The 25,705-nt window shown below is 52.1% G+C and overlaps 3 protein-coding genes across 3 annotated transcripts in view; all 3 read left to right on the top strand.

The window, feature by feature from the left end:
* Positions 1-5,374, top strand: LOC106850938 (sperm-associated antigen 4 protein-like). Its single transcript, XM_088180197.1, has 9 exons — positions 1-11; positions 970-1,034; positions 1,898-1,913; positions 2,144-2,231; positions 2,498-2,558; positions 2,966-3,078; positions 3,646-3,813; positions 4,167-4,256; positions 5,068-5,374. The coding sequence occupies exons 1-9, from the start codon at positions 1-3 to the stop codon at positions 5,212-5,214; spliced, it is 759 nt and encodes a 252-aa protein (XP_088036323.1). The 3' UTR covers positions 5,215-5,374.
* A 5,149-nt stretch (positions 5,375-10,523) lies between these two features.
* LYZ (lysozyme) lies at positions 10,524-13,341 on the top strand. Its single transcript, XM_014872842.2, has 4 exons — positions 10,524-10,821; positions 11,156-11,314; positions 11,933-12,011; positions 12,440-13,341. Exons 1-4 carry the CDS (start codon positions 10,668-10,670, stop codon positions 12,498-12,500), a joined length of 453 nt encoding a protein of 150 aa, XP_014728328.1. The 5' UTR covers positions 10,524-10,667; the 3' UTR covers positions 12,501-13,341.
* An 8,746-nt stretch (positions 13,342-22,087) lies between these two features.
* CACNA1S (calcium voltage-gated channel subunit alpha1 S) overlaps positions 22,088-25,705 on the top strand; it is a 47,444-nt gene continuing 43,826 nt past the window's right edge. The window contains exon 1 of the mRNA XM_088180378.1: positions 22,088-22,334. Within this exon, the coding sequence (XP_088036504.1) occupies positions 22,174-22,334 (161 nt within the window). The 5' untranslated portion in view covers positions 22,088-22,173. The remainder of the gene's footprint in view (positions 22,335-25,705) is intronic.

Raw genomic sequence — 25,705 nt, 5'->3', positions numbered from 1 at the left:
ATGGCTGTGAGGTCAGAGCAACTGCCTGCACAGCCCTGTGGCATGGGGACAGAAGCCAGAGTGGCTGTGTGGCTGTGGCACTGGACAGCCATCACCTCCTGCTGCAGCTGAGGAGGTAGAGTTGAGCACAGAGGGATGGGGAGGAGAAAGGCTCCCCAGACAAACCATTCTGAGCCTTCCAAACCACTGGCAGAGCTGACTGGGGAGCTCAGCAACTGCCCAGTGAGCTGATATGAAGTGGGCTGCTCCTGCCCAGGGTGTCAGGTTGGGAGCAGTAGGATGGATGTGGTTGTCAGTGGGGTTGCAGCAGCATGGGGAGGCTGAGAGGTTTTCTGAAGACCAGCCCTGTGATGTGTGAAGTCTCCTTTCTGTGGGAACGAGTCCCAGGTGAAGAACAGAAAAGACTCAAGTGACAGGCATAATTTTCTCTGGATTCTTTTCCAAAGGATGTTCTTCAGGTTTATTTGGCAACTGGCAGGTGCCTTTGTCTCCCCAGGGGGAAATTTTCTGAGCCCATGCCATCCTCACAGAGCACATACTACATGTTTCTACTGTGGACAGGGAGCAGGATGGGAATGTCTGAGGGCCAGTGCAAGCCAAAGGGAGAGCAGAGGGTGTTCCCTCACCAGCAGCCCAGGGCTCCCACTTGGGCAATGCAGCTTGAGCACTGCTTGTTGCTGTGATCAGTCTCAGGCAGAGCCAAGAACAACTCCCCTTGGCAGTGCCACTGGCACACCAGAGCCAGAGCCTCCAGCTTTGGCTGCAGAAGGACAAACTGCTGCATAGCCAGGCACGCAGGGGAGAGCTCAGCATCTGCAGGGGAGGGGTTTTCCCCAGCTTTGGCAAGAGACCATGCAAGTGTGGGAGAGCTCTGGGGCCCAAGTCAGCAAAGCACCCGTGCTTCCTTGATGTGAAGGGGTTTGCCTAAGGCTTGGGTAATTGACAGCCCCAGGACTCCCTCTCTTCCAGGCAGAAGATGGTCCTGCTGAAGAAGAGCTTAAAAGTCTTCACCTTGCTGCTCTCAGTGGCTCTTGGTGAGTTTTCATGAGCAAACAACTGAGAGTGACAGCCTGGCTGTGCTGGATACCAGCTTTCCTTCAGGGCCATTATGTGTGGAAACTCCTGTGGCCCAAGTGCCTCCTGAGTGTGCCCTTGACTGGGACTGGCTTTTGGACCACTGGGAAGACTCCCAGGTAGTCTCACAGCCATGTACTGCTCTGGCCACTGGACTGAATGGCTTGCTGCAAGGCTGAGAGAAGGGCACAGGTATTTCCAGAGCTGAACTGGGGATGCCCAGAGAGGAGGGGCTGTGCAAGGGAAGGGGTGGGGAGACACCTCTGCCGACCCTTCAGCCTGGTCTTGGTGCTGACTGAAGTGAGGGGAGACAGGGAATAGAACTGGGGCAACAAGCACAACTGCACACCATGCTGCCATGTCCCCTGAAGCCTGGGCTGATGGCCCTCGGTCAGAGCTGCATCCTATCTCTGCACCCCCCATTCCACAGCCCACATTCCACAGCCCTCAGCTAACCTGCTGCCTGGCCCAAGGCAGCAGGGAGCAGGCAGTGGGCTCTCAGGCTTTGCTGCAAACCCAGTGCAGTGACTCTCGGTGATGTGAATTGCAGCTGCTGCTCTCTGCGGGACTGCCCTGTCACAATGGTCACCGTGGACAAAGGGACTCATGGAGGTCAGTGACTGTTGTAGGACAGGCACCTCCTGCAAGGGAGTGTTGCTGATGGTGGCTGGATAAATCTGAGGCTCTTCTGCTCCTACACAGCATGACCCAAAGAAGAAGCAGATTGTGTAGTGTTCCCTGGGAAGCCACGGTGGCTCTGGCAGTAGATGTTCTCATGGAGTATTTTCTCTTTTTCAGGACCTGCCAAATGTATTTCCACCAGGACTGAAAACCCTCTGGTAAGAGAGATTTCCTGAAATGGAACTGTGTCTGTGCAGCATTATCAGCTAACCTTGTACCTTTGTTCAGTTTCCAAACAGCAAAGGCTCCTGTATTTCTGTCCTGCCTTTGCCTTTCGCTCATCTTGGACTGGAAAAAAGCACTGGCAAAGCAGGGAAAGTCTCATCACTGAGCCAAGGTGCTTTACAGGAGGAATGCTTTGACAAGATCTGCTTTTCTGTTCCTGCAGGAATTCACACACTTTGATTGAAACCCAAAAGTTGCAGAATCTGCTGGAAGAGGTCACTCATCTGAGGGCAGAGATCAGTAGTTTGAAGGTGACCCTGCCATTTTGGGGAAAGAGGCTTGGCTGGGCAGAACCCTCAAGGAATCTGTCCTTGGTATTGTTGGTGGGGTCAGAACGTTGTGGTCACAGATGCTGTTCCTCAGTGCTCGTGGCTCTGTGGGTAGCACAGTGTCCCAGCTCTGTGGCCATGGCTTGCCATGCATGGCTGACACTGAGCTCTGCTCTGTGGGTGATGGCAGCATGCTGAACTGTCCTTTCCTGATGTGCTCCTTTCCTGTTTGCTCATGGCTTTCCCAGGAATTCACCCAGATGGCTTTGGAATCCTGTGTCAAGACAGACTGGGCCCTTAAGAGCTCTGGTAAGGACACAAGCAGCCCGGGCTCCTTGCCTTGTGCTGGTCTGTCCTGTCCACTGCCTCCACAAGGATGACTGGGGCTGCCCCCACACAGGTTTCTGCGAGGATGGCACAGAAATGACAACGATCCTGTGCAGATGGAGGGGCTCTCTTCCTCTCCACTGCACCTGGAGAAGGAATGGCTGGCTTGTCCTTTGCTTCCTCCCAGCACTCATAGCCCTGTGGGAGAGGCAGTCCCCAGATATGTGGCTGCTGTCATTGCCCTTTGCAGCTGGGCATCCCCCAGGGCAGTGTGATGTGGACAGGACAGGAGGACATGGAGCTGGCCAGTGGCATCAGAAATGGTATCTGAGCACCAAACCCTGCCAGTCTCTAGCTGCTTGCAGCCATTTGCCCTCCTTTCCTTACAGGAGCCACCATTGACACACAAAGAACTTCCCAGACCTACGACTGCAAGCACAGTTGTCTCTGCAGGATTTTACGTTTCTTCTGGACTGCCAGCCCTCCTGATACTATTCTGCAGGTATCTTAGCAGAAATCATCTGTTTTCTTCCCTCCTGTGAATTTGGAAACCATTCTCAGGGGCTCTCCCCTCAGCCCAGTGGTAGTGGTCAAATGTAGATTGGGTTCCTGAAACCAAAGGTGGAACACAGGGCTGGGCTTGCTGAGAAGCAGGGATTCCTCTCTGGAGAGGAGTGGAGCCAGACTGAGCTGCACTGCTGCATTCTGCCCACAGTCCCTGGCCACAGCTGCCTGAAAGGCTTTATTTCTACCTGGTGACCCTGTCTGCATTGCCAACCCTAAAAATTGCTTTTCAGTGTGGGAGGCAGGAGGGGGATGCCCTACATAATCCCTGGGCAGAGGTGTTTCTGCTTGTCCCTGACTAGGATGGTTTCATAACCATTATTCTCTGTTCTGCCATGCTGAGCCCACTTTGGCAGGCAGGGAAGTCCTTCTGCTTCTGTAATTTCCTCACATGCCCAGTATTTTCAAGCTGAAATAGAGCTCACAGACATGTCAGCCCCAACGCTTCAAGCCATGTGGGCAGTTGTGTTTGCCCACACATCATTGCTCTTGTGTTCTGTTGCAGCCAAATGTTTTCCCAGGAAATTGCTGGGCTTTCAAAGGGCATCAGGGCCAGGTTGTCATCAGGTTGCCAGCACGAGTCTACCTGACTGCCATCACAGTGCAGCACATCACCAAAGAGGTCTCTCCAAGTGGGACTGTCATCAGTGCCCCCAAAGACATTGCTGTCTTTGTAAGTCTGCTGGGCCCTTCTGGTGGGGATGTGGCCCTAGGAGAGGTCAGGGCAGGGTCTTGTTTGCTTTTGTGCATCCTCTGAGCTTTGTGTCCTGCATCTCCTGAGCACTGCTGTGCTCAGCACGACACTTCAAGGGCTTGAGGGGTCCATCCTTCCTAGGACTCGTTCTGGCCAAGCACCTAAGGGCCCTTGACCAAAACCCAAAGCAGAGACTGAGCTCTACCCTAACCAACACCAGATACTGCCAGGGCCCTGGGACAGGCTGGCTTCATAAGAGGGCTGATCCAGCCTGTACATTCCCTCTTTGTCAGGATGAGCCTGACCTGCTCTCCCTGTGCTTTGCTCCCAAGGGAGTGGATGCAGACAGAGAAGAGGAAACCCTCCTGGGGATGTTCACCTACAATGTGGAAGAAGACCCCATGCAGACTTTCCCTCTGAAGGTATGCTCCACACATGGGGGGCCAGATGCCAGGGAGCAAAACAGGTTTGCTTGCAAGTCCATGGCAGGGAAGGTGTGAATGTTTCCTCCTTGGGCAAAAGGATCATGAAAGAGACCTGGTGGGGCTTGGAGGGCTGAGTAGCACGTGGTTGTGGTAGCCAAAGGACAGGGTGAGGCCCGTGGCAACACAGCTCCTGAGAGATCCCTGGCTGCAGCCACTGCCTTCAGAAAAGCCAGATGCACATACAGCTACAGCACCCAAACAACAAACAGACCTCGTGCCGTGGAGAAACAGGGACAAGTGGTGGCAAAAGCCACCAGGCATCACTGTTGTTCCACTCTGTGCCCTGCTGACAAGCTGGACAGTGTCACCCCAGCACAGCACGTCCCTTCTCTCCCATTGCTCCCAGTCTGTCAGGAGGAAGGCAGGCAGGGGGGATGGCAGGGGCTCAGTGGGATGACACACCAGTGGGGTGACACACCAGGGGGGTGACACACCAGGGGGTGACACACCAGGGGGGTGACACACCAGCCCCATGCACAGTAGCACGTCCCCAGCCCCGCTGTCAGCACAGAGCAAGGGGCAGAGGGAAAGGAGATGCAGCCACAGCTGGGCCAGCATGCAGAGGATGCCAAATGCCTTCCCTTGCCCCCAGCCTCCCCAGCAGCCCCAGTACCTTCAGCAGCTTCAAATCTCTATTGCTTCTCCCAGCTACTTTTGGGAGCTTGTTCCTGAGCAGAAACAGGGCTGGCAGTGGAAGACATGTTTATTTCACTGTTGATTTTAATATCCCCCTTTTCCCTCCTCACAGAACATGCTGCTCCCCAGAGCCTTTTCACATGTCAAGCTTCTTGTGAAGAGCAACTGGGGAAACCCATGGTATACCTGCATTTACCGAGTGAAGGTTCATGGAAAGATGGAAAACCAGAAAGGCTCAACCAAGGGCCCAGATAAATAAAGAAGAAAATGCAGAAAAATAAGAAAGTGCAAGGGGAAGAAGGAAAAAGGGGGGAATAATGTGGCAGCCCAATGTTGATTTTAGAGGACTCATGTGGGACTGTTAGGTGAGTTTTAGGTAAAATATTATGAATTATAGAATCATTTAATCCCCTCTTGAAAGGGACCCACAAGGATCATCAAGTCCAACTCCTGGCCCTGCACAGGACAGCCCCAACACCCACACCGTGTGTCTGACAGCTGGCTCAGTGCTATGACAGTTCTCTGGGAAGTCTGTCCCAGTGCCCAACCACCCTCTGAGTAAAGAATCATTTGGGTAAAGAACCTTCTGGGTGAAAAACCTTCTGTGTGAATCACACAATCTGCAGAGTTCAAAGGGACCCACAAGGATCAATGAATCCAAATGCAACTCCTGGCCCTGCACAGGAGCACCCCAACAACCCCTCCACGTGTCTGACAGCTGGCTTGGTGCTGTAGCCAATTCACTGGGGAATCTGTTCCAGTACCTGACTACAATCTGGGTTCTGGTTCTTCACCCAGAAGGTTCTTCACTCAGAAGGAGAAGGAGAAGGTTCTTTACCCAAAGGTTCCTCGCCTGTTTCTTCTGGACAGTTACAGGCTCTTCAGGAGGGGTAGGCAGGACAGAGAGGTGTAGGGGTCCCTTCCATGTCAGAGGTTCCATGGTTCTACGATTCTATGATTCTACCAGTTGTTTCCAACCCATATCCTCTGTACCCCTGACACATCCTATCCCAGAAACAGAGGGGAAGCCACAAGTCCAGGGTTTAAGACAATGGTAGAATTCATGGAAACCTCTACTCCTTGACCATGGATGTGTAGTGAGAGACTCATTTGTGCCAGAGCCTAGCACTATTGGCTAAAATAAATAAAGCTGTAGGCCCCAGGAATTGTACTTCAACCTTTGTTTGATCAGGAGAACTGTAAGCAGTAAATTAGGAAGGATAGGATGGGGACTGCAAACCTCCCTGGGCAGCCCCTGCCAAGCCCTGCCCACCCTTCCCATGGGGAAATTCCTCCTCATGTCCACCCTGAGCCTCCCCTGGCCCAGCCTGAGGCCGTTCCCTCTCCTCCTGTCCCTGTTCCGTGGAGCACAGCCCGACCCCCCCGGCTGTCCCCTCCTGTCAGGGAGTTGTGCAGAGCCACAAGGTTCCCCCTGAGCCTCCTTTTCTCCAGGCTGAGCCCCCACCCAGCTCCCTCAGCTGCTTTTCATCAGACTTATGGAACACGACTTTTAGCTAGGAATTCTCTGCAAACCCCTTTGTAGCAATCTTGTGCTGCTTTATTGTCAATTAAGACAATCTAGGACTAGGGATTTAATTTTTTTGTTACCAAAAATTCAGTAAAATAAAACAACTCAACACCAATGCAGCATTAAGAAGCAGGCATCCTTTATTCAGCTGGATGCACAGGCAGATAGCTCCTCCCAAAGCTGAGCATGTTGACTACAGGAAAGTTTCTGTTTATATTCTGTATTTTTTATACATATTAATTGATTGTCCTGGCCTAAACATACATATGATAATCTTTTCCCCAAAATCATTAACATATTTCCATTCCCCTTTACCCATGTGTTCTTCTGTCCTGGGGTTTCTCTGGTGTCCCTGGTGATTGTGGACCCCAATGTTCCAGGTGACCTGGCTGAGTTGGCAGGACACTGAGGCTGGTGACCTTCCAGTTCTCCCTCTTATGCAATGGGCATTGTGCAGTTTACATTGGCCAGTCATTCTGGAGAACAAGCTTTGTGTTAGCTCACCAGGTGTAGGCCATTTATCATCTGGTAACAATTTTATTTATGTCATTATCTTCATTCTTCCCCTTAACCCAGAGTCTCAAATTAAAAAAAAAAAAAATCAGAACTTTTACATGAGGTATTAATATTTTTAGTACTCCCATGCAAAAAATAAATCAACTCAGAGAACAAATATTCTTCCACATGACCAGTGTAAGGAAGTAGCTCAGTCTACTCAGTTGAGTTTCAAGTCTGAGATTCTGGGGAAGTCCCTGGCAGCAAAAGCTCTAACAAGTGTAATTGTCATTCCTCTTATGAATCAGACAACTAAAGCAATCCTACATGGAAGCACCAGCGACTGGTAATGAACACAACTTCAAACTGTGGCACAGAATGAGCAGCTGAGCAGTGAACCCTGCTGCAACTAAAAGCTATTCAGGTCTTACATTTCCCCAAAGAATTCCCACTCTTTCTTCAAAAAATGTAGGAAAGCTATTGTTGGAAATATGAGCCTCTTTTTTTCCACTTCCTAAAAGACTTCAAGTTTAAATCTTATTTGACAATTGAATTTCAAGTCACAAAGTTGTGCAAAATTTTGTTTAAAAAGCTTAACCTTCTATACAAAGTGGGCCTTGGAAACAAATTCTGGACTATTCAAGGGTAAATAAAATAACAAATACATATTTCATAGTTATTTACAAATTTTATAATACCTGTCACTCATTTCAGAGCCATTTACTCTATTGTAAAGCCAAGCACTGAAATTTTACACTGAACAAACTTCAGTCTTCAGTCAACACGTTGTAAAAGTGCCTTAGTGCAGGAGATCCCTTTCCCAGAAACAATAAAAACTTGTCTAGAATAAACCACAGTCATCACTGACACTTTTTTGTGGGAAAAACAAAAAGTCTCCAACAACATTTTTAGTGTTAGAGAACCAATGCATTACTTCATTCTGGCTAGGACGCTGTTCTGCAACAGAAATAATTTCGTCCACATAGTCCGGGTTGTGCAGAGAAAAATCATTCCATGACACATGAATTTTACCAGATTTTTCACAAACTTTATACAGTCAAATCCCATAGAGATACATTGGTTCAGTGTTCATTGGTTCCAAGTTAAGCAGTTCTTAGTATTTGGTTTCTTATTGGTTACACATCTCTTCACCTCTGATGCTAATTAGGTCCTATTCTTATCTTTTATCTACCTTTTCCCAGACCAGGTGTCTCTCACCATGCCATGGGTGATGTTTGGAGCTGATGGTTGTTCATGGTTGTTGATGGTCATTATGTTTTGTGTATCTTCTGTGATACCCCCAGCCTGCTGAGATGTTAAGCTCATCAGGCCTAGAGTGGTAAAACAGTCCTTTGAAAAGAAACTTCCATTCCTTTCCATTTGGGCAAAGGCAAACAATACCCCTGACTAAAGTGATAAAAAAAAATAATTAAACTTGGTATTATTTCCAACAAGAGGAATTCCCTATAAGCACCTCACTGAACAAGAGGGTTGTAGAGGTATTCCTTTCTTCTCTAGAATTCACTGCAAAGGTGAATTTGCACAATTTCCTTCAATTTAGGTGTGATGTCAGTTGACATAATAATATGTAAAGAAGCCAATGAAATCATTTATCTTGCCAATGTCCTCTATGACTGCTAGAGAAGAATAAAGAAGCTCTTCTATTCAACCCCCCCCTCCCAAAAATACTCTGTTAATCCTCAATCCTTTCTTCTTGGGAGCATTGTTGTATGAAAGGATAAAGAACTTGCTTTGGAGCTAAGGAGGAAATAAATCATAGAGGACCCTTTCAAGGACTGAGAAACGTGAAAATATCCAAAAGGAATATATTTCCTACATCCTGAGTTTGTCAACCAATGTTGTGGTTTAGCCTCAGGCAGCCACCAAGCCCCACACAGCCACTCCCTCACTCCCTTTCCCGCAGGATCAGAGAAAGAATCAGGAGGGTAAAAGCTGGAAAATTCATGGGTTGGGATAAAGACAGTTTAATATGGAAAGCAAAAGCCACAACTGCAAACAAAGCAAAATCAGGAATTCACTCCCTGTTTCCCATGGGCAGGCAGGTGTTCAGCCATCCCACAGAGAGCAGAGTTCCATGACATGTAACAGGGACTTGGGAAGACAAACACCATCACTCCAAACATTCCTCCCCTCCTTCCTCCTGCCCCCCACTTTCTATACTGAGTGTGATGTCCATGGTCTGGAGCGTGCCTTTGGTCACTCTGGGTCATCTGTCCCAGCTTCCCATGCACCCCCAGCCCCCTCTCCAGCCTGACAGTAGGAAAAGCAGAAAAGGCCTTGGCTCTGTGTGACCACTGCTCAGCAATAACAAAAACATCTCCATTATCAGTCCTACACTCAGCACAAATCCAAAATACAGCCCCATGACAGTCACTGGCAGGGAAATTACCTCAGCTACACCCAGCACAGTCACTTTTTGTTATTTCTTCAGCAGACATGCCAATACAAGTGACTCCTGCTACTCAGCTGTGCCACATCTTCTTAGCTTTATGTCTTTGATAACCATTGTCTCTTTTTATTTGTACCTTTCAAGATTTTTTCTTATGCTTATTTTCTCGAGCTTTTGGATGCATACAGTAGGAGACAGAAAACTGATGTCAAACGCAGCCATCTTGAGCTAGTGACCAATCAAGTTAATGTCCAGTGATCTGCCATGGCTTGTAATATACAGTCCATGTAAACAAAAACACAATAAATCAGGTTTCTTTCTATCATATGTAGTTTATTGTCCAGAGATATTTTAGAAGAGATAGTAAAAAGATGAATTAAGAACATAAAGTTGTCTACTCCTTCTTCACCTCTTTCATGGGAGGTTCTATTCATGAACATTTTTCATGGTCGATTCTTAACTCATTGCCATTCCCAGTGAATTCTTTTTTATCTCCACCTGGAATTGAAGATGGTGAGGGGAGCAGCATGTATTCTTTTTAATGTGAGTACTAAATTGGGGAATATTATTCCTAAACCATGATGGGGGATGCAGCCAAGACAGTTGACCCGCACTGACCATGGCATATCCCAGATCACGTGTAATGTCCTGCTCGAAGTATAAACCTGAAGGAAGAAGAAGGAAGGAGGGGGACATTTGGAGTGATGGTGTTTGTCTTCCCAAACCACTGTTAATGTGGTGGACCCTGGTTTCCTGGAGATGGCTGAACATCTTCCTGCTGATGGGAAAGAGTGTGTTACCTCTTTATTTTGCTTTTTCTTGCATGTGTGGCTTTTTCTTTCCCCATTAATCTGTCTGTATCTCCACTCACAAGTTTTCCAACTTTTACCTTTCCCATCCCACTAAGGTGGGAGAGATTGAGTGACGTATCAGACTGCTGTGATTAAACCATGACACTCACTCAAGGGAACTACAATCCTTGATCCATGATATTTGGGATAATATCCAACTGAGGATTGCTGCATTGTCTATGGTAAACACATGCCCCAGCCTTGAAGGACCAGTTAAAGAGCTACTGGCACCTTCCAGGAATTTGTTTTGGAGTTTGGCCCACTTCCTTATTGGCTTGTTACAGTAAAGACTGCCCACACTTCCCAGATATGCTTGCATAACCAGCTGATCCTCCTCCTGGGAGCAGGAATAAAAGGCTGGCATTGCTGGCAGTCCTGGCAGACAGACAGCTCCAGTTGCTTTGGCACATCTTGCTGTAGACTGCAAGATGAGAAAGTCAATGCTCTTCCTTGGCTTTCTTCTTGCTTTCCTTGGCTTGGCTCTGCCAGGCATCCAGGGAAAAATAATTTCCAGATGTGAGATGGTGAGGATCCTACGTCGGAATGGCTTTGAGGGCTTCCAGGGCACAACTGTTGCTGACTGTGAGTATAATGAGCTGCTCCCTCTCTGCCTGAACCATCTTTGTCCTTCTCAACTTCTTTTTGATCTTCTAGCAGTACTATTCTGTCCCTCCATTTCTTTGACTTTATCTTTTCCTTTCCTCATCTCCTTCCTTGCTCCCTTCTCTATTTCACACAACAAATACCCATCTAGAGCTTTGTCCTTCCAAGAATTTACCCATCCAATTCTCAAGGTTATAATATCACCAGTTAAATTACTTCTCCAGCACTTCATTCACCCTGGATGCTTTCTTTCCTCTTATTTACCTTCAACATACCTTAATGTTCTCCTCTGGGATGTCTGTTCCTCCTGCAGGGATGTGCCTGGTGAAACATGAGAGTGATTACAACACGAAAGCGTACAATAACAATGGTCCGAGCAGGGACTACGGCATCTTTCAGATCAACAGCAAGTACTGGTGCAATGATGGCAAGACTGCTGGGGCCAAGAATGCCTGCCACATCAGTTGCTCAAGTAAGTGGCAGGACAGAACGAAGAACCTTTCTTTGTCCATTCCATGAAAGCACCTGCTCTGTCCATTCCTGCTCCAGGCATTTCTATCTGTCCTTCTATTCATCCATCTTCTCAGTGTCCCACCTACCCTTCCTTCCTGATGGACACCTTTGTGGACACACACATTTAGAGAGCTGGGGAATTACAGCTTGGAAATCGTTTTCAAGCCTGGATGTCTCCTGACTCTTGGCTCCATTCCCAGGCTGACAAGCTGACTGCAGCTTCAGTTAGGGAGGAGTCTCCCAGGGTGATAACATGGTGACAAACAGAGTGGAATTCATAATAAACATTAACACCTGGTGTCTTTGCCGTGGGACACATCCTGAGGTGCTGTCCCAAGGACGTTTTTCCCAATTGTCCAATGAGCTCCTGTCCTGTCCTAGCTGCACATAACACACTTTAAATACAGGCTGTCCATACAATAAATTGGCCTTTTTCCCCCAAAGAGCTCCGTGTGTGTTGCTGTCCTTTCTCTCTCTTTGCAGCACAGTAACCACACACCTTTCCTTCTGCCCAGCTGTCCCTGCTCTTCCTCTGCCCCGCTTTCCTCCACACTGATCTTTTCTCCCTTCTCTACAGAACTGCTAGATGATAATATCGAGGATGATATTCGGTGTGCCAAGAAGATTGCTCGGGAGGCTCATGGCCTCAGTCCCTGGTAAGGATATTTGCAGTGGACACTGGGGAAGAGTGGGCAGAGGAGATCAAAGACGGTTTTGCTATTGACTGAGGGAGGCAGGGGGATCAATGGATGGGAAGCTGGATTTGGTGGAGTTTAGCACAGTCCTTCCCCTAAAGCTGAAAGGAGAAGACAGGAATCCTGTCTCACAGCACCTGCTCTAATTCCCTAAATTTCCTTCCTCTCTCAGAACTCTCCTTTTTGTTCTCTTCTCCTTTCCCCAGCTCGCTTAGATTGATAATAATAATATTATGATTGATTCATAGTAATTTTCAGTTATTCCTATTTTTCAATGGGATCTTTGAGAGTCTTCACCCAAGACTCTCAAAGATTAACCAAGTCTGTTTTCATAACCAATTAAATCATAATCTAACTCCTCAAATTACATAATGTATATGTTTTTTCAGGTATGGCTGGAAAGACCATTGCCGGGGCAAAGACCTGAGTTCCTATGTCAGGGGTTGCTAAATTGCTGCACGGATGTTGATTGTTTCCTCAGGATCACCAGAGATGGAGAATGACAGCGTTGGGAGAGGAGGCCAGGGAAAGGGATGGGTGTGGGGATTTAAAAGCAGTATATTATTTACACAGAGTGGGTACTGGCTAGTGCTGACTCTGGAGGCCTTCACACTGCTGCAATGCAAACAGAGAACTTAGAGCTCGTAGATTAATAAAAACAAGGCCACTTGTTTTTAGCAACAGGCCACTACAGTTGGAGTTTCAGCCTTGATTTATTTGCATAATCCTGACTCATGATTTTGTTGCCCTGACTAACAGGGCTTAGCAACATTTAGGGTTTCTCTTTCTTTTTGTAACTTTCTCTGCTCTCTTTCACCCATCCCTTTCTCCTCTTCTCTCTCCCCTTTATTTTTTGCCCATTCTTATTGGAATGTATTGTCTGTAGTGAGAAAATACAAAAATTTAATGAACACTGTGTAAGACGTGCAGAATGACGTTGCTTTATGACTGGGACTGTTGCTGATGGAGGTGGGGAGGACAGACCATTGACAGAGAGAAAACCATGCCGAAACATGACATTGCTCCTTAAATTTATCTGCTCCTGGCTGAAGGGATAGGGCCCTAGAACATATGGGCATCAATGAATACAGTGGTTCTTATCATTCTTTGAGGAAATGTTTGAGAAACTTGTTTAGTTTACATGTCCTTTTTCCAAACGAAAGCTGAATTCAGAAACAGTGCAAGGTGGTAACATTGATAAAACACGTTGGCTTCTTCATGTGCTTCCTGCTGCTGCTAGGGGAGCAATGAATTCTTTGGTGCTTATGCAATAAAATGATGCTTAAACTCATGTCTTGTGTGAATGTATAAACCAACCATCAAAGGCGTGTTTGTTTAGATGGATGCATCTTAAAAAATAGAGAAAAAAAAGAGCTTAAATTAAGCTTTGCCAGAAGTCTCTCTTCCCCAGTGTTGGAGGTTAGGATTTTCCCTTTTTATTTTCTTTCTCTCATGGAATTTTACTCCCATTTGTTTCTGAACAGATGGGAAGACAGATTGTCCTGGGGTAACTCTCAAACCGAGACACAGATATTCAAGGGAGTCAAAAAGATGTGGACAAAGTGAAGGGGGAAGGGGTGCAGTTTGCTGCAGTCTCGTAGCTGGGGGGTTTCTCTTGGTCAGGGCAGGGACATTGTGAGATTTTGGCTGTGGGATCAGGGGTGAAGCTCAGCTCTCTGGAGGTCTCTCCCTCTCGGATCAGAGTGCAGACAAGGTGGGGTTTTGGTGCTGGACTATTGCTGCCCAGAGGATTTGCTGTCACTGTCTTTGTCCCGCACTGCTTCTCCTTATCATGGGTGAGACTTTGCTCGCAAAACTGGGACCTTTCCAACACCCTCGCTGGGAAGGGGACCCCAACCCCATCTCCCTTCCAGAGGGAGCAGCTCCCGGCTTCAGGTGGCAGCTGCTTGTAGTGCCCAGCCCCGCTGTTTTCTGCCATTGCTTCGGGTTTTTCCGCTACACTTTAACCCAGCATCCCGTGCCTGTCGGGACACCCCGCGCCTCTGCTACAGCTGTGGAGTTTCTGCTGCATTTTGTTTGTCACCCCGGCAAACCCACCCACGCCTCTGCCGTTCCATGCGCTGCTCCGAGGCTCCTGCCACAGCCCATCTCGCCATCCGCAGGGCACCGGGCCCGGCCGCCCCATGGCTTTGTAAAGGCAGCCCCTCCTGCACCCCCCATCCCGCCGCCATTACCGCGTGAGGGAGGCGCGGCCGAGCCACAGCGCCCCCTGGCGGCGCGGGGGAATCACCGCCCCCGGCCTGCCCGGCCTGGAGCCACGAGCGCCCCTGGCGGCGGAACCGGGAACTGCAGCGAGGGGGAAAGAGCCGGGACCGGGACTGGGACCGGGACCGGGACTGGGACTGGGACTGGGACTGGGACTGGGACACTGGGACTGGGACTGGGACTGGGACTGGGACTGGGACTGGGACCGGGACTGGGACTGGGACTGGGTCCGGGATTGGGACACCGGGACTGGGACTGGGACTGGGACTGGGACTGGGACTGGGACTGGGACTGGGACCGGGACTGGGACTGGGGGACCGGGACTGGGAGTGGGAGTGGGACTGGGACTGGGACTGGGACTGGGACTGGGACTGGGACTGGGTCCGGGACTGGGACTGGGACTGGGACTGGGTCCGGGACTGGGACTGGGACTGGGACTGGGACTGGGACACTGGGACTGGGACTGGGACTGGGACTGGGACTGGGACTGGGACTGGGACCGGGATTGGGACTGGGACTGGGACCGGGACTGGGACTAGTACTGGGACTGGGACTGGGGCCGGGACTGGGGGACTGGGACTGGGACTGGGACTGGAACTGGGGGACTGGGACTGGGGGACTGGGACTGGGACCGGGACTGGGACTGGGGGACTGGGACTGGCACTGGGACTGGGACACTGGGACCGGGACTGGGACTGGGACTGGGACTGGGACCGGGACTGGGACTGGGACTGGGACCGGGACTGGAATTGGGGGACTGGGACTGGGGGACTGGGACTGGGGGACTGGGACTGGGACTGGGACTGGGACTGGGACTGGGACTGGGACTGGGGGACTGGGACTGGGACTGGGACTGGGACTGGGACTGGGACTGGGACTGGGACTGGGACTGGGACTGGGACCGGGACTGGGACTGGGACACTGGGACTGGGACTGGGACTGGGACTGGGACCGGGATTGGGACTGGGACTGGGACCGGGACTGGGACTGGGACTGGGACACTGGGACTGGGACTGGGACTGGGACTGGGACTGGGACTGGGACTGGGACTGGGACTGGGACCGGGACTGGGACTGGGACACTGGGACTGGGACTGGGACTGGGACTGGGACTGGGACTGGGACTGGGACCGGGATTGGGACTGGGACTGGGACCGGGACTGGGACTGGGACTGGGACTGGGGGACTGGGACCGGGATTGGGACACTGGGACTGGGTCTGGGACTGGGACTGGGACTGGGGGACTGGGGGACCGGGACTGGGACTGGGACCGGGACTGGGACTGGGATTGGGACCGGGACCGGGATTGGGACTGGGACCGGGACTGGGACTGGGACCAGGACCGGGACCGGGACACTGGGACTGGGACCGGGACTGGGACTGGGACTGGGACTGGGACTGGGACTGGGACCGGGTCTGGGACCGGGTCTGGGGGACTGGGACTGGGACCGGGACTGGAATTGGGGGACTGGGACTGGGGGACTGGGACTGGGACCGGGACTGGGACTGGGATTGGGACACTGGGACTGGGACTGGGACACTGGGACTGGGACTGGGACTGGGGGACTGGGACTGGGACTGGGGGACTGGGACTGGGGGACTGGGACTGGGACCGGGATTGGGACTGGGACCGGGACCGGGACTGGGACCGGGACCGGGACCGGGACCGGGACTGGGGCATTGGGACTGGGGCAGTGGAACTGGGACTGGGGCACTGGGAGTGGGTCATTGGGACCGGTCTGTGACTGGAACTGGGTCACTGGTCATTTGGTCTGGGTCACTGGGACCAGTTCGGGGTCACTGGGTCACTGGGACCAGTTCGGGGTCACTGGGTCACTGGGGCTAGGGCACTGGGACTGGTTCTGGGTCACTGGGTGTTGGAGGTTGAATTATTCTCTTTTCTTTCAGTGGAATTTTCTCCCATTGTTATGCTAAGTAATTGTGGCTACACCTTAAAACGACAGATAATGTTCTCTTGTAGGGGGGTGGCTGGAGGGGGAGGGGGGGGAACCGGAAAAGGAAAGGTGGGACGGGGTGGGGGTCTGGAGCGGGGGACTCTCTCTCGCTTGGCTCCTGGAGTGGGAAGACAGCCTGGGCTCTGCTCTGGCATCTTCCCCTGTCATCCCAGCACTGAGATCCACGCTCCCTGCCTTTGGACATCGCTCTGCTGCTCTCCTAGCTCACCCTACTACCTCCGGACACTCTGCTGAGCACCACGACCGACACCGTGAGGGGGGAGTCACTTTCCCCATCCTCTCTCTCTCCCCTGGGCCGCGGCCGCCATCACCCAGCCCTCTTCAACTGCGCGGGACCTGCCCTGCCCCCAGCACCGGTAACAGCACAGGGAGACGGCCTGCGGCCAGAAGGGACTGGAGCGGAGCTAGACTGTTTCTGTTGCCAATTTTTATAGCTGTTGTTGTTTTTGTTCTCTGCCTTGTTGGATATCAGTAAAGAACTGTTACCCTTATCCCCAAACCTCCTGCCTGAAGGCCTCTGATTTGGACCTAAAATAATTAACAGGGAGGGGGGTTGCATTCCGCATCTCAGGAAAGGGGCTCTTGCCTTTCCTTAGACCATACCTGTCTTTCAAACCAAGACACTGGGTCACTGGGTCACTGGGGCTAGGGCACTGGGACTGGTTCTGTGTCACTGGTCTGTGATTCTGGCTGAGATTGGGTCTCTGGTTCTGGCTGTGACTGGGTTTGTGGTTCTGGCTGGGATTTGGTCTCTGGCTCTTTTTTGTTGCTGCTGGCATTTAGCCAGCTTCAACCCATCACAGGTTTGAACCAGAAGGGAGAATTACCTCATCAGCTGTGCTTCTAATTGAGAATTCTAGTCAATTATGCTAATTTGCTAAACTTGTAAAATTGTGTTCACCCCATGGGGGTGAGCTTTTGTGGACATTTTTCCGTAACTGCTCCTGGAGGTCTCCAATAAAGGCCAGCCTTTATACTGCCTCCTATACTAATATTATCTCCCAAGTGTGTGTTGTTTCATTTAAAGGTTCTTAAAGGATCACCTTGACTGCACCAGTTGGGTGGTAAAGTGTCCCTGACTGTACCCGAGCATGGTAAAGGTGAGAATGATTCTGGCTGTAACACGAGTCTTCTGTGACCAGCCAAAGTGGAGAACAAAGGATAAGTTATCCCTGTCAGCCTTGGTTAATCATTCACCTGAGTTCTAACTTGAGTAGAATGGTACCACTCTTCCCAGCCTGGCCTATGGCCAGGATGGAAACTTGCAATTGATGGGAAAGATGTGATAGGAGAGAGAATTTAGGCATTACTTTTTTCTGGCCAGGATGTGCAACAGAAATTATTTCATGTACACATGCCTGGGTTGTGCAGTGAAATTAATTCCATCACACATACCTCTTTACCAGACTTTTCACATATTTATACATACAAATATTTTATATAGATATATAAATATATTTCCACATATTTATATATACAAAACCCCAAGAAATTCCCATTCATTGGTCTTAAATTATGCAATTCTTAGTATTCAATCTCCTAATGGTTAATGATGTCTTTGCCTTCAATGCTAATTTGGTCTTCATTCTTTGTTCCCTTATCAATCCCCCACCCCAGACACTCCTCAAGGTGCAACCCCCACCTGTAGAGAATCGCTAAGGGATGTGACATATTTCACTGAACCCGAGGGGAATTTTTGGCAGATTCCTCTGCACAGATCAGTACAGATGAACACATCTCTGAATGTGTGTGAATTGATTATACTATGAATGCTTTTATCATGAGTATGTTATTAAGTCACTGTTAAAATGTAGCAAATGTATTGAATGTTTAGTTGTTAAATCAGTCCATGACTGAGTTCTGCTAAACCATTTTGAACCCCGGCCCTTTTGCATCCTCAGTCTCCATGTAAATCATCCTAAATGGATTCCAATCCGTTTTTCCTATGCAGTCTTCAGCCATGTATTCAGTAAGTGGGTGAACATCCTAACTGAACTCCTTTAAGTGGCACTTTCACGAATTTGTATTAAAATCTGCTTTTTGCCAGTACCTTTGAGTGCCCAGACCATTCACTGGTGACACCCGACTATGTGCATGTGTGTGCAGTACAGACACACGGACATACCCATATGTGTGAACATGTGTGTGCAGTACAGACACACGGACATACCCATATGTGTGAACATGTGTGTGCAGTACAGACAGACACACGTGTCCTGGTTTTGGGCAAATTTGGGGGAAAACCTCCAGAAGGAGCCCCCAGACAGCAAACCCCACGACTCCTCCCCCCCACCCCACCGGGTTCGGGAAGAATTTCCTTGGAGAAGAGTGGGAGAAAAAACCTGTTTATTTAACAAGCAAGACACTCCCCAGCACAGGGAAAAAAACAACACCAGCTGACAAAAAACTCTTTCACCGTTCTGAAGGGATGACAAGTTCAGTCTCTCTGGCGAGTGGTCGCGCAGTTATCAGTCTCTGGCGCTGGGGATGACTGCTGCAGGTGACAAAGTGTAGCCTCCCGGTGTTTCTTGGGGTTCCCAGGTCCCCGTCCGTTCAGATGGTATCCAGGAGAGGGAGGGGACGGGGTGGAAGAGAAAACAGTCCAGGGAAAAAGTTGGACTGCCTAGCTGAACTAACTAATAAGCAGAAAGCAAGGGCAAAGCGAAGGAAAGAAAAAGGCAGAAGCGAGCAAGCAGGCAAGCAAGCAGGCAAGCAAGCAAGCAAGCCGAGCTAAAACCTCTCCTAAACATAGACCATGGGGGAGGTGAGCCGGCTGATAACAAGACAAAACAAAGCTTCACTCTCAGACTCAGTCCTGGAAGCACAGGACATAATACCAAACATAATCAGGACACACGATTGGAGATAGAAACACCATAACATCACCCTAGGACAACACGGACATACCCATATGTGTGAACATGTGTGTGCAGTACAGACAGACACACGGACATACCCATATGTGTGAACATGTGTGTGCAGTACAGACAGACACACGGACATACCCATATGTGTGTCTGGCCACGGAGGTGAGGACACAGCCCTCACAGGAGCACCAACAGCACCAAACCCTCGTCCTGCTCCCCTCTGGCTATTCAGTCCCTCAGTCCCTGAGTGGAATAATACAAACACACGCATGCAGCTCCATGTGCACACGCGGTGTGCAGAAGCCAGCTCAGCACCTCTGGCAGCTCTCCCAGCATCTCTCCAGCTGCGGGCACCTACAATCACCGCACTGGCTGCCCCGCCGTCACCTCCCACCCAAAGGCGGCCCGAGGTCCTGCCCCGCTCTCGGGATCAAGGTCCCGGCAGCGGCGGCGGCCGAGCGGGACCACGGGCCGGACAGCGGAGTACGGCACTTCTCGGCTCGGCTCGGCACGGCTCGGCAACAGGAGATGCACCTGCGAGAGTCAGACCCCATAAGTGCCCATGTCCCTTTGGGACCCTTCCCAAGGCCGTGCACTGCGGATACGGAGAGGAGAGGGACACGCAGCGTGCGAGGAAGAGGAGAATGGTGTGAAGAGATTCCACGGGGATGGAGCCTCTCGGTGCCGAGCAGCCAGGGAGCGGCTCCGGCGGGCGGAGCGCTGTGCGGGGTGTGCTGAGCCGTGCCGGGTGTGCTGAGCCGTGCCGGGTGTGCTGTAGCCGTGCCCTGTGTGTGCTGAGCCGTGCCCTGTGTGTGCTGAACCGTGCCGGGTGTGCTGAGCCGTGCCCTGTGTGTGCTGAACCGTGCCGTGTGTGCTGTAGCCGTGCCGGGTGTGCTGAGCCGTGCTGTGTGTGCTGAGCCGTGCCGGGTGTGCTGAGCCGTGCTGTGTGTGCTGAGCTGTGCCGGGTGTGCTGTAGCCGTGCCGGGTGTGCTGAGCCGTGCTGTGTGTGCTGAGCCGTGCCGGGTGTGCTGAGCCGTGCTGTGTGTGCTGTAGCCGTGCCCTGTGTGTGCTGTAGCCGTGCCGGGTGTGCTGAGCCGTGCCGGGTGTGCTGAGCCGTGCCGGGTGTGCTGAGCCTGCCGGGTGTGCTGTAGCCGTGCCGGGTGTGCTGTAGCCGTGCTGTGTGTGCTGAGCCGTGCCGGGTGTGCTGAACCGTGCCGGGTGTGCTGCAGCTCTCCCGGGTGTGCTGAGCCGTGCCGGGTCGGATTTGGTGCCCAGGGCGAAGAGCTCCGGGCCGGGCGAGGGGCGGCTCAGGGCTGTGAGGTTGCGGGGATCCCCTCCACAGCCCCGGCCCGAGTTCCTCCCCGAGTTCCCAGGTTCGTGCCGGAGATCCCCGCTAGATGGGCCCCGCGGCCTTGCGGTCCCTGGACAGGCTCTGCTGCGCCGGCAGCAGCTGGAATATGGCTCTTGGCTTGCACACGGGGTTTGGGGGGAAAATGACGGCTGAGTGAGAAAAGGGATCTGCCTCACAGGGAAACAGGTCTGGACCCCGCAGCAGAAATGGTTTGGCTCTGATTTGCACAACAAAGTGGTGTAGAAGGAGGCAGATTGCTAATTTAACCCTAGTGGAAAGTGCCCTTGGCCACAGCAGGGGGTTTGGGACGAGATAATCTATAAGGTCCCTTCCAACCCAAGTCATTCCGTGATTCTATGAACCCCTGTGCAACCAAGGGCATCCTCCAAAGTACATCAACACTGGCTGGAGCAGCTGCAGGAGTTGCTTTCCCTGCCCTGGGTCCTCCATCACTCCTTTCTGGCCCCCAGCACAGCTGGCAGCACAGCTGGCAAGCAATTCCCTCTCTGTAGAATGACCCCACAAAGCCAAGGAAAGGAAGTTGTGAGCAAGGCAGCACAGTGTCGTGGGTGGAGCAGCACCCTGGGGTGCCCGAGGTGGAGTGGGGCACAGCTGGGCAGTCACACAGCTGTAACATCTGTAGAGCAGGGATGCCATTTGCTGTGGGACGTCACTGTGAGGAATTAGATCGCTGCAGTTAGTTTGCTGGCAGTCTAGAAAACACCAGGAAAGCCCCCATCAATAACACTTCTGCTCAGTCCCCTGCTGAGGAAGGTGCTGATAACCTGCCCCTCTCCTTACCTCATCTCAGGGGTTACCATACCATTCATGCAGCCAGGCTTTCCCAAGCCCAGCAGGGCTTGGCAGGACACAGTCTGGCCTGGGCTTGTTGGGCTCCTGCATCCCCAGACATTCTCTATACCCTGCATGCAGGACTTACCTCCATCAGGCTGAGCAACTGGTTGTTTAAGTGACCGGTGCCAGCCAAGGGTTTCCTCTGTGCCTCCAGCAAAGCAAGCCTGAGGCACCTTTTGGACTCACCATGATTCCCTGGAGCTCTGAGATTGGGGTGTCCAGCCAGTGAAATGGACCCAGCCTCGAAGACCCTACAGCTGCAGTATCACCTGGTCCGGGGCACAGGTGAACAGTGTGCACCAGCTGCAGGTGAAATCCTGCACAGAAGGGGCTGATGGGGTGAAGGGGGGAACTGTCCTTGGGAACTGGCCAGAGCTGCCTCTCCATCTCACCCTGCACGATGTGATTCAGCAAGTGCCTGGTGCCCCGGGCAGCCTGGCTGCTCCCAGTGCAGGTGGAGGTGCTGGGCACAGAGCTGACCTGGGACAAAGGAACTTCTCCCTGGGACACAGCGCCCAGCCCGGGCAGCCTGTCCCACCCCCAGCCCAGCCAGTGGCACGCCAAGCACTCGCCCAGCTCCCCATGTGCTGGGTAAAGAGGGAACAGCTGCAGGGGCCCTTCTGCTGCCTCAGGAGCTGGGACAGCACCCAGAGTCAGGCCGGGATCTAAATTTAAACTCATGCTTTGTGCGTTTGTACATGCGAGTGCAGGCTCCAGCCCCCACTCCCCCACCACCTCCCCTGCTGCACGGAGGAGACAGACCCAGAGGAGCTCCAGCTGGCTGGGACCTGGGGAAGGGGGGCTCCACTGCAGGGCAGGAGGGGAAGAGACAGCTAGGGGAGCAACACCATGGAGCCCTCTTCTCCCCAGGGGGACGTGAAGAAGAGGCAGCAGAAGGAGAAGTCCAAGAAGCCAGTACCACCAATAGCTCCTCGTCCACCCAGGGCTCTGTTCTGCTTGACCCTGGAAAACCCTCTGAGGAAGGCGTGCATCAGCATCGTGGAGTGGAAGTATCCTGTGGCTGCAGGGGCTGGGGAGCAGGGGAGCAGTGTGTGTGCCTGTGAGCATGGCAGGGCTGCTGGGGCCACGAGAGCTGCCAGCCTGTGTCAGCCTGGTGCTGTCTCATCAGGCCTGTACAAGGCAGAGAGGCACTCGGGGAGCCCTGGTAGGATGCACTGGCACAGGCAATGGCTGTGCTAACTGGGGCATGGATAGGCTGGTGGGGAAAGCTGGGGCTGAGGGGTGGGTCAGGCCATGGGGCCTTTGGTGGGGTGGGACGGGGACAGGCAGGGGACATTCACTTGTGGGAGTGAATTCATTGTGTGTGTTGTGTGCTGGGGAGGGGGCTTGGTGTGTCAAGAGGGGGCACAGTGCCCATCCTGGGGTGGGGATGGGGTCAGGCTGGGGACAGTGTGATACTCTGGAGAGAGAGGTTTGGGGGTGGGTAGCAAGACCATGGTGAGCTGCTTGGGATGGCTCTTGGTGTGTGTCACCACTTGTCTGACCCCACAGCTGTGCTCTGCTTTAGGGGGGGCCTCCCCCAAATCCTTGCTGACACCATTGTCCTCTCAGCTCCCTGTGCCATCCTCCCTGGTACTGCTGTCACAGGTGAAGGCTTTTTGTGGGTGATACTGTTCAGGGGGATAGTCTTTCTTTGTGTCTTTGGTTTAGCGTTGTAGTTCAGGTGTTGCTTTTTTGACCTTTTCACTGGGGCATTGTAGCTCAGAAATACCAAAATGTCATGTTTCTGCCATGCATCCAGGAACTATCACTTTGTTCACCTGTATTTTATGTAAAGAAAGAGAGTAGGAGATGAAATATTTCACTTTGATTCCAGCAAAACATTTCTGCTGTAGCAAAAACGATGGACTGGGAAACAGAATCGAGTTCTCCATCACAACTTTTCTCATTTCACTTGCTGAACCTTATCTGTGTGTTCCTGGCCTTGGCAGGATGATCCCACCCCTGGCCAGGCTTTACTCTGGGAGGTGGCCTGGTCACCTTAGGCTGGCTGTGTTGCTGTGGGGATACCAAAACCATGCCCAGAGATGCTGCTTTGTCCAAAGCCTGGGAGCCTGTTGGCAGGCATGAGGGCATGCTCACAGCTCTGGTAGGGCTGGAGTTTGAGACCTCACTCCTTTACTGCAAGGGGACTCTCTGTCCTCCAGGGAGTGGGAGCAGAGCCAAAATCAGGGAGTTCTCATTTTCTGTGTCTCTGGCAAGAGAAACGATGGTTTTATGGGCACACAGAAGGGAACTGTGCCTGTGTCTTAAACGGGCTCTGAGTAAGGAGGAAACTTGTGTGCATGCCCGAGTGGCAGGGGAAGAGCTGGAAATAGGATTTACATCTTGCAGCATGCTCAAACACATTCTTCCTGCTGGGCCAGCACAGAGCAAGTGCATAGCACAGGGAGGGTCTTCCCTACATCAGTGCTCTGGAAGGGGACGAGGGGGTGCCCCACAGAAAGGTGGCATGTGCAGGTGGTTCTGACCTGGGCAGGACAAATGATCCAGGGAATCAGGTTTCTCCAGAGCCTGTCTGTATTTATACCCAGATGCACCTGGCTGCCCTCACTCAGGGATCAGGGAATGCGAGGCGACAGGGTCGGGTCGTTCCAGTTCCTGTGGGTTATTATGGTCTGCAGGGACATGCAGGCTGCCAAGGGGAGATTAGCTGTGACCCTCTTCTGTGGGGTACCTAGGCTGTAGGTTCTGTGTACAGAACTGTTCCTGTTCCTTGGGCCATCACTGCTGTAGGGCTGCTGCTGTCAGAGCACAAAGCTGAGCCACAGGAGTGGGACAGGGTCTTTTTGCAGTTGAAGGGTAGGGACCATCACTCAGCTCAGAGTGGGTGAAAGGCTGATTTGAGGCAGAGGGTGTTTTGTGCTGAAATTTGCTCACATCTCAAAAAATATATTCATTAGAACAAGGAAATTTGAATGTTCTGCAGCTCACTGGGTGTTGAGTGCAAGACAGTCCAACAGCCTGGTAATTGTTGGGACATGTCTTGCCTTGTGACACCACCCTGGTATTTCAGGTCATTTTGTGGCCAGGAGACCGTCAAGGCAGATGGGTGAGGATTCTGGGGACCCTGGAGGACCACAGAGCTGCAAGACACAGAAATCACTAATTCTGCTGCAAGGCAGATGTGGGGACCCTTGGATGCTGTGTGGTGGGAGTATGCTGGACAGAAAGAAGTTAGATTGTGAGACAAGGAGATGAGGAGGATGCTGAGGCTCTGTGACAGTGGCAGGAGGCAGAGACACTGTACCCAGTTATCTACATCTCTGTTTTTTGGTTCCATCTGTCCCACTGCATTTCTACCTCATAACTGTGCCAGACTCACAGAATCACAGGCAGCAAGTGGATTTCAGCTCCAGTTACAGGAGCTCCAGTCGAGGTGACCCTTCAAAGGAGCGTTTGTCTTACCCTGTCCAAGCCTCCAGCCCCTGGGCTCCACCTCATTACCTGGACAAAAAGGGGAGCAGTTTTTCAAGCCGACTTCAGTTTTTAAAGTGTCGTCAGGCTGATGGATAGGAAGGTTCAGAAAAGGAGAAAAAGCCTGTGATGAGCTGAGAGCACTCGGGCTGGGGTGGATAGGATGCTCCCCAGGTGCCCCTTGCTCTGTAATACTGGGCTGGTGTGGCCACCAGAGCCCAAGGCAGCCCTCAAGGGAGAGTGCTGGGGAAACAGAGTGGAGATCCCTGCAGGGAGAGCCTGGCTGCAAATGAGGCCCTGGAGACAGAGTTTGAGCTCTTTGGAGGCTTCAGGAAGGTGAGAGCTGAGGCTTGTCCAAGAGGTTTCAAGGCCCAAGCAAAGCAGTGACAGCAGCAGGAGCCTGGGAGTGACCAAGTGCCTGTCCCAGGGTCTTCATGGGGAAATGGTGAAGTCACCCCTTTCATTCTGAGATGTCACAGGGCCCAAACAGCACAGTTTGTACCTTCAAGGGGGTGGCACAGCCCTGAGGCTGAGCTGTGTTCACTGCCAGCCCCTGGCACTCCTGGGGACAGTCACAGCAGCACTGCCTGTGCTGGGCCACCAAGGCTGTGAGGACACCTGGGGATGTTCTGCCAGGGGAGCCCCTGCACGAGCTGCCTTACCCCTGGATACCTTCAGCCACACAGCCCAGGTGAGACCTGAGCAGCAGGAGTCAGAGGGAGCCAGGACCTGCCTGCTCTGGAGGGGGATGCTTAGGGTCAGTGCCCACACTCTGCAAAAGGCTCCTGACCCTTCAGGGTGATTCACAGAAGGGTGAGCAGGGGGGAACTGCCAGCTCTCCCATCCCTTTGTCCTGTGTCCAAGCTGACCTCTGCAGGGGCTGTGTGCTGAGTGTCCTGGCCCTGAGCACCTGGGGATGTGCCCGGGCTGAGGTCGGGCTGCT

Source organism: Sturnus vulgaris, chromosome 29 (assembly GCF_052056855.1).
Source record: "Sturnus vulgaris isolate bStuVul1 chromosome 29, bStuVul1.hap1, whole genome shotgun sequence".
In the NCBI taxonomy this organism is placed as follows: domain Eukaryota; kingdom Metazoa; phylum Chordata; class Aves; order Passeriformes; family Sturnidae; genus Sturnus; species Sturnus vulgaris.
Note: the sequence above shows the minus strand (reverse complement) of the source record. Positions and strands in the feature narration are given on the sequence as shown.

Excerpts from the sequence above, each read along its gene's own strand:
- LOC106850938 (XM_088180197.1), top strand. Across the intron at positions 3,079-3,645 it reads CTCCTGATACTATTCTGCAG|CCAAATGTTTTCCCAGGAAA; the intron begins GTATCTTAGCAG and ends GTTCTGTTGCAG. Across the intron at positions 4,257-5,067 it reads TGCAGACTTTCCCTCTGAAG|AACATGCTGCTCCCCAGAGC; the intron begins GTATGCTCCACA and ends CCCTCCTCACAG.
- LYZ (XM_014872842.2), top strand. The coding sequence starts at position 10,668 with ATGAGAAAGTCAATGCTCTTCCTTGGCTTTCTTCTTGCTTTCCTTGGC. Across the intron at positions 10,822-11,155 it reads GGGCACAACTGTTGCTGACT|GGATGTGCCTGGTGAAACAT; the intron begins GTGAGTATAATG and ends TTCCTCCTGCAG. Across the intron at positions 12,012-12,439 it reads GCTCATGGCCTCAGTCCCTG|GTATGGCTGGAAAGACCATT; the intron begins GTAAGGATATTT and ends ATGTTTTTTCAG.